Source organism: Balaenoptera ricei, chromosome 10, assembly GCF_028023285.1.
Source record: "Balaenoptera ricei isolate mBalRic1 chromosome 10, mBalRic1.hap2, whole genome shotgun sequence".
Classification (NCBI taxonomy): Eukaryota; Metazoa; Chordata; class Mammalia; order Artiodactyla; family Balaenopteridae; genus Balaenoptera; species Balaenoptera ricei.
The window spans coordinates 100,727,431-100,739,947 of NC_082648.1; the positions used below are offsets into that span (position 1 = coordinate 100,727,431).

Consider the following 12,517-nt stretch of genomic DNA (forward strand, 5'->3'; position numbering starts at 1 on the left):
CCCACCCCTGGACTTTGAGTCCCCTGATGGCGCGGGAGGTGGTTTTACTGGGGAGGGAGGGCTGGATGGTGACAGCGGGCGGCTGGCGAATTTGGATCGCGGGCTCCCTGGCACTCGAGATGGTGCGGGGCCCACCTCTGCACTGCCCCGTCCTGCTCTGCTCGGGACACACGGGGCAGGGTCTGACCACAGTGGTGGCGAGAGCCGTGGATCGGGGTGGACCCACCGAAAGGGTGGGTAGGTTAGTGGGTATGTGGGTGGCAACTGCCGGAAACCACCCAAAGGAGCAGCAGAAAGAGTTCAGGAGAGATGGGAGCTCTTTCTGGTCTTCTCTGGATCAAAAAAATCCTTTCTGAGAGCGTTAAAAAAAAACCCAAACCCAAAACCCTTCCCAGTGCCCTCCCCTGGGTAGCTATTGCTGGGGGCTGATTCTGGAGGACACACCTAATTTCTGGGGAGGACCAAGGGCTTGACGCGGAGGACAGGCCTCTTTCTGGAAACTGTGACCGGCCTTCAAGGACTGTGACCGGGGTGGGGGGCAGTGTGGCCTGGACGGGGCTTCCCAGCTGACACTGAGCTATGACCAAGTGCAGCGCCCTCCCCGCTTGAGTTGGATTTTGGAAGAGAAGGTGCTGACGGCAGCATCAGTCAAGCTGGGAACCCGCCGCTGAGGACGCAGGTAACGGCGGTGAGTAACTCCTGAGCGCCGAGCCCCGCTGTGGACTGTAAAATCCGCCGTGACCTGCTCACCACCCAGCCCGGGACCTCCAGGCCTCACGCCCTCAGCGCCACAGCCGTTCTCAAAGGGCGCGCTCGTCCCTAGTGGCACGCGTGGGTCTGGGGTGAGGAGGAAACCACCTAAAGGCGACCAGAATGGTTGACGGGGGTTCGTTTGAGGATTCGCCCGTGTTCCTTGGGATTGTGAATGTCTGTTAACCCTAAAGCTACAGAGCGTCTGCGTGTCCCGCGGCTGGTGGCAGCAGCGGCGTGGCAGTGGGCGAGGCCGCGGCCTGTCGGAGGTCCTCGCTAGCTCCATCCCAGGCCCTGGCTCCTGGCTGAGCGGGACACGGTGCAGCCCGGTCACGCTCCAGACTTTCCTTCTTTACAGAGACACTCTGAGAGGGAGGCCACAGGGTGCAGCAGAAAGAAGACTGCACTGGAAGCCCGGCCTCCGACAGCTGGCCTGCCTCTGCCTGGGCGCAGCCCCCCGTCCCGGTGCCCGTTTTCCTCCCTGGGCCCCGGTGCTCAGCACAGCCTGTGCTCACAGGGGCAAAGCCTTGCCTTCCGGTGGCAAGCGCCCTCAGCTTGAACTCCATGGTCATGGCCTCGGGTCGGACACAGGCCCCTTCTAAAGTTTACCACTGGGCCCTGTGACCCCAGGAAGGGGTCCGAAGGGACACTGCTTTCCACTGCATTCCATCGGAGGGCAACACGCTGGCAGAGCATAGAGCCCGGCTCCCCAAGCGTTTGTACTCCACCGCGTGTCCAGGGCCGACCTGCCTCACCCCCGGCCTTGGCGGCTCCTGGCCTTTGTAAACAGACGTGGCAAGTGCCTGGAGGAGCAGTTTAATCAGTCAGGGAAGCCAGCAACAGCTGGCAGATGACGGGGTGGCGATTAATATTTACAGTTACTAAAGAGAATTCTCCTAAAGTACCCACAAATAGAAGTATATATATCTTTATCTTTATATTCATATACACATAGTACTTAATTAGATGCTCTATCACGGGAAAGCAGAAATCTACAGTTTCCTCTCCCAGCACCTCTTTTCTGTCCCATCACAGAATCCTGAGAGCCCAACCGCACTCGCCCGTGTCCTGGGCCCACGGCCAGAGGAGCTGGCGGGTGTGGACGCCCTGCCGGCATCGACACTGGCTTATCACAGCCCCCAGACGAGGCTTCACCACCCCTGCTTCCACGGCCTGGCCTCCTGTCTTGGATTCTGCCTCTGAGAGCCCCCTTGAGACATGGCAGCCATGCCCCTCTCTCCCCTGAAGCACCAGGCAGAGGGCACGTGCAGCCTCCAAAGGTCAGCTCTGCCCGGGACCCGCCTGGGTGGTGGCCGAGCGTCCTGGTCCGGGTGGCGTCCGCTGGTGCCAGCTCAGGAGAGGGCGCTACTGGTGTCCTGGAAGGAGCAAGAAAGGCTGCCTGAAGCAATGTTTTCCCACGGGGGCGGCATCAGAGGAGTGCAGCCGGGCTGGGGTCTCTGCCTGGATGTGGTCTCGCCCGCCACGGGCTGGTCGGCGATTCCTGAAGGGCAGACGCCACGGCGATTCCCAAGGCAGCGTGGGGGCCCACGGAGCCGCCTTTAGCTTCGACTGTGGAGGGGAGGAGCTCTCTCCCCCCCGGGTAGCCGGCACCCCAAGCAGGGCAGCTGCACCAGTGTTATTTGTAGGGTCGCAGGAACCGGGACACCTTGGAGCGCAGCAGTTTGATGAAGGACCGCGGGAACATCTCCTTGGACTCCTGGGCTGTGTACTTGAAGTAGTTCTGGGGATGCGCCAGCACGTCGAAGAGGGCCTTGATCAGCTTCTTGTCCTGCAAGACACGGTGTGGCCAGGCTGAGGGGCCTGGGGCCAGGCTGGAAGGCCCCGGCCGCTCGCCTCTGCGATGCCCCGCGCCCTGGAGGGCCTGAGGGTGTCTGCAGGGATGCGGGAAGGGGGAAGAGGCTGGGCTGGCTGGTGTGTTTCAGGACCCTACAGACTCCTTGCCATGAATAGTTTTTCGGTTTTAATAGCCTAATTGGTTTTTTCATAGTCTATTCGTTTTAACTCTTGGAGTTCCAGTCACATTTTATCTTAAAAGGGTGCGCTGCAAAAACACAACAGCCAAACCCCCCAGGTTGAAAACCAGAGCACACAGAGTAGAGAGCAAGGCTTTGGAGGCCAGTAGGCCGGACTGGAAACCGCAGCTGCACCATCCCCCCACTAGTGCCCCAGCCCTGGGAAAATGGCCCTGCTGCTCTGAACGTGAATCATTCATCTGAATGACGGGGTGACGATCCCTCCTCTTAGGGCTGCGCGGAAGAGGAAGTGCAGTCCTGAGAGCCAGGAGCCTGGCCCAGGGGTGCTCGGCACAGGTGTGCCGCGAGGGTCCAGGCGGCCCATACTCAGGTGCCGTCACTCACCAGCTGGGCCCCCTCTCAGAGCCCAGGGTCATCATCTGTAAAGTGGGGCGATGCCACCCTGGGGGAGAACCTCCAGTGACCGGCAGCCACCGCACCGCGTGCTTCCTGCCCCACGAGCTCATCGTCTCAAGCGGCCGTCTTGGGGTGTGACTCGTCCCGGCATGTGCGAGCGGGCACACACACGCACACGCGCGTGCACACACACTCCCTCTCCCACGCGCACACATGCACCCACACCCTCGGAGACACTGGTGGAGTTCCTCCCATGTGCTGGGCGCAGTGCCAGGTGCCGGGTACAGAGTGCTGAGGGGGAAGCCCTGTGGTTCCTTCCCCGGCGGGGGGGGGGGGGGGACGGGGGCCCAGTAATCACAGGACAAACCTAAACTGCAGGCCTGACGGCCAAGAAGGGGGCCACTGGGGCCCTCAGAGCGCAACCTGGCTCGGGAGGCCCGGAGGATGGGACGCCTGAGCTGAGAGCAGCAGGACGGGAGGACGTTCACTGAGGAGAGAACGGGGAGAGCGTTCCTGGGAGGCCGTGGCCAGCGAGGTGGGGAGTGGAGGCCTGAGAGCCGCTGCGGAGGCAGGTGGTAGCTGTGCCAGGCTGGGCCTCGCTGGCCAAGGCTTGGTCCTAAGAGACGGGAACACTTCTGGTTCTGAAAAGATGCTCCCAGCCGCAGGGTGGGGCAGAGGGCCGGGGCGAGGACGAGAGAGTCAGGCACTGTCAACAGGACAGAGTTGGAGAGGCCAGGACGACCCTCTGGTTCCCACTAAACAGACAGGCGCCTGAGGAGGGCGACGAGGGGCTTTGTGCCCCGAGACCCCCAGGTCTCATCCGGGTGCAGCAGCAGGGGGCCAAACCTCTTGGCTTACAAACTGCCTACTGTGTGCAGGAGTGCTCCAGGCCTGGGCTGGGAGACTGTGAGCCGTCCCAGTTTCTCAGACGTGGGGCGGGGCTCAGACAGCTTGCCTGGGGCCGCCCAGCTGGGAGGTGGCAGCCGGAGCAGAAGTTAGCGAGGGACTGGCCAGCCCCGCTCTTGCCCTCCACGCCACCCTCGGCTCCCAGGCTGGGGGTGCTGTCTGCCCAGGGCTGGGCCGGGGCCCGACCCCCAGAGCCCAAGCAGATCCCTGAGTCTGGCTCCTCACGGTGACAACCTGGGCCCTGACCCGGCCTGTGCCCGCCGTGTGACGGCCACAGCCCCCGGATGACTAGGTGGCTCTACTCCTCAGGACGTGGGCGGGATGAGGAGGGAGTCAGTCCCAAAGGCAGCGGAGGATTCTCCTGATTTTAAGAGACCATGCTGTCGAGCTCTCCCCATTTCACAGATGAGTAAAGTGAGGCCGAGAGCTCATAAGGAACCTGCCCACAGGCACGTCAGCAGGTCCTGGGCTAGAAGGACAGATGCACTGGCCCAGCCCTGCCCCTGGCCGCCTGCTCCCATCACCTTCTCTTCTCCTGTTAATCACTCTCCTCCCCTCAGTTCTGTGCAGGGCTGGGCTCGGGGCTGGGGGCAGGGATGGCCCTGGATCATCACAGGCCACTATCCCAGGATTATATGATCCCTTCCCATAGGGAAGCTCACTCACTTTCAAAATTTCCTGGTGATTCTCTGAGGCGTAGAGCCGTCCATCGCGGACGATATCTTCTATTAACTGCTGGTAGTCCTCTGCGAAACCCGCCGGTGGGGAAGGAAGGAAGGTGAGGGTAGAGGCTGAAGGCGAAGGTCCCTCCTGCCTCCTGCTCCCCGTCAGCCTCAGCCCTCCCCCAGGGCTTCAGACTGTGTGCCTTTGTCTCCTCCACCCACACTGGTCTCCTCCAGGTTTGACTAGCTAGAAAACCTCTATTCAACCCCCGAAACCCTGCTTGGGTAGCACCTCCCTCTGAGGCCCGCAGACACCACTAACAGCTCCCTCATCTGCACCACGCTGTCCCCCTTATGGGCCTGTCTGGACCCCACAGTCCCCCAAGGCTGGAGCTCCCTGAGGCCGGGGACGTGTGATTTATTCCTGTGTCCCCAGGGCCAGCCTGGGTGCGCAGTGGGGCCACACTCACCGTCGTAGGTGACATAGGGTACTTGGAACCCTTTGCCGCTGTTGCCTTCATTGGATTTGAACTGGATCCAGAGCTTCCTGGAGCGGGAGGTGAAGGCGATGGGCCTCTCGTAGGTCTGGCAGGTCTCATAGGTGGTGATAGAGGTGGGTGAGGCTGGGGGCGGGGCAGGGGGCGGAGGCCCGTCATGGCTGAGTTGCCCCAGATCCACAGCTCCTCACCCGGTCCCTGACCTCCTGCCACAGGCCTCTGGCCTCCCCACTCAGTCAGCCATCCAGCACCCACAGCCCCCAGTCCCCCAAACGCTCCAGCTCTCCGGTCCCCGCACTTGTTCCCTCGGCCCCAAACGCCCTTCCCGACCCTCGGCCCCAGTTCCTACTTATCCCTCTGAGACAAGTTTCTGTGCCTCCTCCTCCAGGAAGCCTCCCTGACTGCTCCACCCCCACCCTACCCTGTTTCCTCTCTGCTCTGTGAACACTGTACTACAGCCCCTCTCTATAGGGTTGTCACTGTCTCCCTGCCAACTGCTCCTCAAGGACAGGGCTCACGCCTGCACCCAGCACAGAGCCGGGGCTGGGGTGGAGGGTCAGTCTCCTCTCCCGGTGAGCAGATGAACAAGGGTGAGCCTGCTGACCCCTAGGGTGCCTGGGGCTGGCCAAAGGGTGCCTCACTTCCTCACTGCTCCCTGGGGGAGCTTTCCTGAGGTGTCCTCGAGGTGGGAGAGGCTGGCCTCCCTAGAGCTCAGCTCTGTGGACAGACAGTGGAGGGGAAGATGCCGTGGACTAGGGAGGCTGGTGACGGGAATGGGCGGGGGATGGTCCTGGGCTGCGCTCTGACTGGCTGTAGGACGCTGGCCGGGTACCTTGCCCCTCCTGGCCTCGGGCCTCCCATTCACACACTGGGGGCCATTTCCTGCTCATCAGCTACACTGAGTGGGCGGTGCAGGCACCTGGGAACAATGCAGCACACAGTGGGCAAGGCCCTCCCCCCTCCCCCCCCAATCTCCTGTTCCTCTGGCCGGTCTCTGTGTATCAGACACATCCCAGACCCCGGTGGGCGGGCACGTTTTTGTGTCTGTCTTGTCCCCCTTCTTCTTCCCTAACATTCTGACCTGGAGCTTGCTCCCTGGGGGCACTGCGGCCTTGCCACAGCAGCGAGGTCCCCAGCCGAGGCACAGGCCGTAAGGGGTTCTACCCAGTCCCTGGGTGGGGGGGTCTCAGGGCTCCCCACCTTTCTCGCTGCCGTGGCCATCTGGGCACGTGCTCGTGCTCACCCACGGCTGAGGGGCCGGCCCCTCGCCCAAAGTCTCACCCGGAGCCCCCATGGGGGTGGTGAGCTGGGGGGCCGCAGCTCACAGAGCGGGGGAGCAGACCCTGGGGCGCCCCGTGTGAGTGCACGGGCTGGCCCTTCACCACCCCTCCAAGCACAGAGGCGGGAAGAGGCCCTGCGGGGCAGGGGGCGTTCCGGGGGGCTCGCCCTGGGAGGTGTGGCAGGATGCGGGGGACAGCTGGGATGAGAGGCGGGCTTGCGGTCAGCATCGAGACCAGACCTGACCAGGTCCTGATTCCCACACTCAGGACACACCCTAAGCTCTCCGGGCCTTTCCACACAGCTCTGGGAAGCGCAGCCCCTGGGGTCAGACGGAGGTGAGTGCCCCGCGGAGCTGTGCCGCGGGGGAGGGGTGGGCGTGTGGTGGAGGCCGCCCCCCTGGACGGCACGTACCGCTCTTCCTCATGACCAGGACGTCGCCACACCCGTCCTCGATGGGCAGGAAGATCTCGGGGACCACGATGAGGATTCTGCGCTTGGGGGGCGGCGAGATGTGCCACACGCACTCGGCATTGGCCGGGTAGTCGCCGGGGTAGTTGGGGGACTCGATGTAGCCCGTGTAGTCGCCAAGCTCGCCGCCGCAGTGCTGGTCTGTGGGCACCACGGCCCGTGCCCTGGTCAGGCCCGGCTGGCCCTCGGCAGCCTTGGCGGCCCCGGGCAGGGCTGGTAGGTGCTCCGTCCCCTCTCTGGCCCCCCTCTACCCGGTCCTCCCCACCAGCAGGCCAGGCTCCAGGCCGGTCTTCCCTCGGGGACCCCTCAGCGGGGGGTGGGTCCCCGTTCCGTGTTGGTTCTCGGAGGCCCAGCTCGGGTGACCCCCTTCCTGGGCTGCCTCACCCGAACCTCCGCGGCCGGGCCTCGTCCTGGCCTCCTGCCTGGAGCCGCTCGCCGCCCCCCCCTCCACGGCAGGCGCGTCCATGTCCCCGCAGCTGCCAGCTCCCCGCCAGCCCGTGCTCTCCTCCATGTCTCAGCCAAGGCCAAGTGTGCCCCAACGTCCCCTTTCTCTCCACTCACTCGTCTGTGTATCCCTTTGCTCAACATCCCCTGAGTGCCCCCCAGGTGCCAGGTGTGGCCCTCCCCAGGGAGCAGGCAGGCTCAGGGACCAGCAGGAGACACGCTTCCCTACCTTTTCAATTTTAGCTAAGCCGTGCATCCTCAAAGAGGCCAAACGTGACTTTTTTTTATGAGCTAAACGGTTCCTAGCTTAACTGCATAAAGAAAGTTATGCAAAGAAAATTGAATGTAAATACTAAATATACATAATTTTCTCACACATTTTCATTTAAAGATCTCCTCACATCAAAATTTCTGGGAAACATTTCATTTTCACCTTATCATTCCAGAAGCTTCCCTTCCACTTTCCCCCCACTTTTCCTTATTAGGACGTTTAAACACTTAAAACCCTGCCTATGCTGAGCTGCAGCAGGAGGCCACGAGCCCAGCCGGGACAGCCCGGGCAGAGGGGATGGCGTCCACGTCGAGGATTAAATCTCCTTCACGGGCCATTAGGCTGTTCCAAACATGACCAGCAGCCCAGGAAAGGGGCCACTGGCTGGAAACTGATTAGGGAAAGGGTAAAATACCAGAACATATGCCCTAAAGGGCTCTGAAAAGTGAATCAGAAATCCCTAAAGACAGCACCCTCTGGGTTAGGCCCAGATGACTTGCTGGTGAGGGGCTCGGAGATGATCTATTTCCCAGATTGTCTTACGCTGCCACGTTTCTTTTGGCTAAAACGGAGCTTCCTACAGACACAGGGCGGCCGTCTGGTCTCCCTCTTCCGCCTGCACCCTTGGTACACCCCGAGCATCCTGCGCCTTCAGAGCTGCAGGGTCTGGCGCAGGCAGCTGCCCCACAAGCCTCCTTGGCACGGGCCCTGACTTCTCCCTCCGCAGACCCAGAGCCTGGAGTGGGGCCTGGCCCGGCACTGAGGCGCAGGTGAGCCACGGGAACCGACGAACAACGGCACAATCAGGTCGCTCCGTGGAGCGCAGGGGGCCGGCCAAGCCGGCCGCACCCTCCACACCGCAGGGTGTCCCACCGAGTGCACGTGCGGATGAGACGGGCCAGGGAGGAGTCACCGGCCTCCCGGTCCGTGTCACCGCGGACACGACCTGAGGTCAGGGCTCACCCTGCCCTCACAACCTGCCCCCAGTCCCCTCCCGGCACCCGCAGCTCCTCGGCCGTGGGAAGAGCGGCACCTACTTTTGCAGTGGGTGACGTTGGTGGAGCCGTCGAAGTCTGTGCTGGTGTTGCCCGGACAGGTGACGCAGTGGTTCTGGCCAAACTCGGGCTGGTAGGTGCCGACAGGGCAGCGGATGCACCGGTGGGTGGTGGTGTTGTAGTGGTGGCCGGGGGAGCAGTGCACTGTCGGGGGGGCGCCAGTGGGAAAGGGCAGGCGGCATTCTCCCCGGGGCTCCCTGCCCTTGAGGGCTGACTCAGCACAGAGCTCAAGGCCCCTCCGCACTGCCCGCTAACCTCCCACTACCCACGCCCAGTCGCTGAGAGGCCGACCCCTCTGCCCCCCGACCCTGCCCGCGACAGTGCAGGGGGTGGTGTGGACCACGGGCTCTGAGCAGCGAGCCAGGCAGACCGAGCCCTGCCCCGGGGCCCACGTCGTACTCCGGCTGCGTGGGATGCCCGTCTGTGCCTCCACTGGGGATAATAAACGGAAAGTGAGATGCCACAGGGCTGGCTGTGGAGGGAGGCGAGGGAAGGCAGCACCAAGGGGACCGGCGTGGAGACCCGAGGAGTGCGGAGCTGGCCCGGAGGTGGGCCGTGTCTGTGCCAGCTGTGGCCGGAGCAGAGGTCAGGGGCCATGGTGAGGACTGGGCTTTCCTGTGAGCGAGGAAGGCCACCTGGAGCTGCCCCGTGTCCCCGGCTGCTGCACTGGGAGTGGGCTCTGGGGGGTGGGGGGCGGGGACGGAGGCCCAGGCAGGACAGGCCAGGGCCATGGGGGAGAAGTGGCGGTGGCCTGGGTCAAGGTCACTCTGCGTCTATTTATTTTTTAGGCCGCGCTGTGCGGCATGCAGGATCTTAGTTCCCCGACCAGGGATGGAACCCGTGCCCCTTGCAGTGGAAGCGCGGAGTCCTAACCACTGGACCGCCAGGGAAGGCCCAGTCGGGCTGTTTAGAAGCTAGAGCCGCAGGGGCTGCGGACAGACTGGGTATGGGGGGGGGGGGGAAGAGCACTCAGAGTGACGCCAAGGTTCCCTTGAGCACGTGGCAGGAAGAGCCGCCGTGCACTGGAGGGGAGCCCGGACTTGTGGAATCTGAGATGCTTGTTAGACACGATGCGGAGCTGTGGCCTGGCAGGAGGGCAGAGTCCAGTTCAGGGGAGAGGCTGGATGGAAACGGAAGCTGGGGGCACCCGTGCAGAGATGCTACTTAAATGCGCTCCTCCAGACTCAAGAGCGGCGAGGGCACGGGGCCTGGGACGTCCCAGCGCTCGGGGGCGGGGCGGGGGGAGGCTGAGAGGGGCCTGGGGCCCAGGCCGAGGAGGAGCAGGGAGAGCGCTGCAAGGGGGCCGCGTCCCAGTCTCGGGAGACGCAGACAGAACTGACTTGGGCTCCAGCAACTCAGGGACCCCGTGGGCCGCCTTGATGGGAGCAAACGCTGGGCGTAGTGGGGTGACAGTCTGGCTGGCGGGGAATTGGAGAGAATGAGAGGAGAGGAGGTGGAGTCCAGACACTCCTTCTGGGAGGCTACCAGTCAAGGGGAGAAAACCCGGCAGGAGCCGGGGGAGGTGGGGCTGGAGAGCTGGGGAAGATTCAGAGTCTGTAATGTCGGGCCATCAGCAGGTGGGGAGGACTGTCCCTCAGTGGAGAGTCAAGCCTGGGGCGGCGGTGGAGCTTCGGTGGCGTGGAGGGGAAGAGGGGCCGTACTGCAGGGCCCCGGCAGCCCTGAAGACCTCTGACCTCTGACCTCACCCCGCTGCCCCTCCGCCTCCTGCCCCTCCTCACCTTCCTCCCCTCCCAACCTTCCTCCCAGTGCAGCTCAGAGCCTCCCGTGTCTTGAGGAGCTGGCGGCTGGGGGCTCACAGCTGCAGGCTGGAGCCTCCGTGCCTGCCAGGCTCTCTCATCCGAGCCCCCAGGCAGGCCTGTGTCGGACCCCCGCCGTCCCTGTCCTCGTGCGCAGCCCAGAGCTCGTCACCCGTGTCCACTGCTTGAGGCTCCAGGCTCCTCCTCTGACCTTGGAGGTTTGCCAGGGCAGGAAATGAGGGGCATCCAGGGAAACTTGACCCTGAGCGGAGGGGTGAGGGGGGGAGTCCTCACCTTTGGCCTCACAGTCTTGGAAGGCGGCTGTGCCCTCGTGCTTGGTGAGCAGCCCCCCTCCGCAGGGGAAGCAGCCCGTGCGCCCAGGCTCTGGCTGGTACGTGCCCACGGGGCAGGCCTGGCAGGGCCTGAAGCCGTCGGTGGAGAAGAAGCCTGGAGAGCACTGGCCTGCAAGTCAGAGGTCACGGCTCAGGCTGGGGGCGGGGCGCTCAGCTCAGCCCTCACCTGTCCTGGGAAAGGCACCAAGGCGGGGGGTCGAGGGGGAGGAGTGCGCTGTGTGGTCTTGCTCAGGCCTGGCTTTTCTCCTCCCACCAGCTAGAAGGGCTGCGGGTTGAGAAGTGGCCTTGCTCCAGAGCTGAGAAATGTGGACACCACACGTGGAGGTGGGAGGTCGTGGAGGCCATTTATTTAGGGGGCTCTGCCCAGGGGGCGGGCCACACTGTCTTCACATGAGGACCTGGGGCTCTTAAGCTCCAGGCTGATGCTGCCTTGTCTATCTGCCTGGCTGGGCCGGAGCAGAGGGAGGGGGTTCTGTGAGGTCCCTAGGGCACAGCTGGGACAAAGGGAGGAGACAATACATTCTAGCAAAAAGTCAGGATGTAGAGGGTATTCCGGCGCTGAGCGAGGCGTGGGTTTAGTGCCTTCTCAGCCCAGACTCTGGAATTCTCTGCTTCCCCCGTGGCCTCTCTGTGCTCTCTGACAGGTACTACCTCCCCTGGGGCACAGACCACACTCCTGGAGGGGGCAGGGGCCAGAGGGCAGCGGGTCAGCCTGCAGGGACTCAGGGCTGGGCTCTGATCTCTTCTGTCCCCCAGAGAAGGCTGGAGGTCTCCACCACCCTAAGGGTCCCACTCACCAGCACACCTTTCCCCATCCATTCTCTTGGGTGATCCCCACAATGGGCCAGGAAGGGAGGCTGATGGGGGGAAGGCTACAAGCCCATTTCACAGATGAGGTTAAGTGGGGGTAGTAAATGGAAAAGCTCTTTGCAAACCAAATTGTGCTTGGTAAGTTGAAAAAGGGCTCTCCAAACCATCCAAAAAGCCAACTGTGAAGTTCTTTGTGTAGAGCACAGTTCTTCCCCAAGTATCTGGCCGCTCTCCATAAAGCATCTCGACAATGATGGGTGCCCCATGAGGTGTCACGTGTTTGGTCAACTATAAAGCACTACGTACCTCCGCTATAAGCTGACCTGTAAATGGGCAAGTGGTAAACTGTAAAGTCCTTTCCAACCTGCCTGGTGCAGTTTTAAAGGGCACCAAGTGCAGCCCAGCGCCTGCTCACCGCCGTGCATCTGGCACACGCACTGTGGGTCTGCAACGCACTTTGTAAGTGCAGCTGCGTGGAGGTCCTGACAGGCTCTGGAAACGGCAAAGAGCTTTACAAAAGACCACGAGGCACCCGGGCCTTTGCTTTGGAAACCTCGGTGGAGACAGGAGGTGCCCTGTTCCCCCACCCCCGGCCCCTCTTTCCAGGGAGGGCCCCTACTCGCCTCCACACTCGGATACGTTGCGGGCACCAGCCAGGCCGAGCCCGTCGCTGCTGGGGCACGGCGTGCAGCTGAGCTGGCCGTTCCCGTCCTGGTAGGTCCCCGGCGTGCACGGCACACACTGGCCTGGCTCTCCGCTGAAGTAGGTGCCAGGCCTGCAGGCCACTGTGGAGGCAACGTGGAGAGACTGCTGGGGGCAGAGGTGGGGAGCAATGGCCAGGCGGTCTGGCCGTCTGCCTGCTGGTGCCTCAGG

The 12,517-nt window shown here is 63.1% G+C and overlaps 1 protein-coding gene across 1 annotated transcript in view; it reads right to left on the reverse strand.

Moving 5' to 3' along the window:
- Positions 1-1,550: 1,550 nt before the first annotated feature.
- SCUBE1 (signal peptide, CUB domain and EGF like domain containing 1) overlaps positions 1,551-12,517 on the reverse strand; it is a 134,925-nt gene continuing 123,958 nt past the window's right edge. Inside the window, exons 17-23 of the mRNA XM_059934890.1 lie at positions 12,268-12,429; positions 10,776-10,943; positions 8,707-8,868; positions 6,898-7,095; positions 5,179-5,331; positions 4,713-4,792; positions 1,551-2,539 (exon numbers count right to left, since the gene is read on the reverse strand). Of these exons, the coding sequence (XP_059790873.1) occupies positions 2,387-2,539; positions 4,713-4,792; positions 5,179-5,331; positions 6,898-7,095; positions 8,707-8,868; positions 10,776-10,943; positions 12,268-12,429 (1,076 nt within the window). The 3' untranslated portion in view covers positions 1,551-2,386. The remainder of the gene's footprint in view (positions 2,540-4,712; positions 4,793-5,178; positions 5,332-6,897; positions 7,096-8,706; positions 8,869-10,775; positions 10,944-12,267; positions 12,430-12,517) is intronic.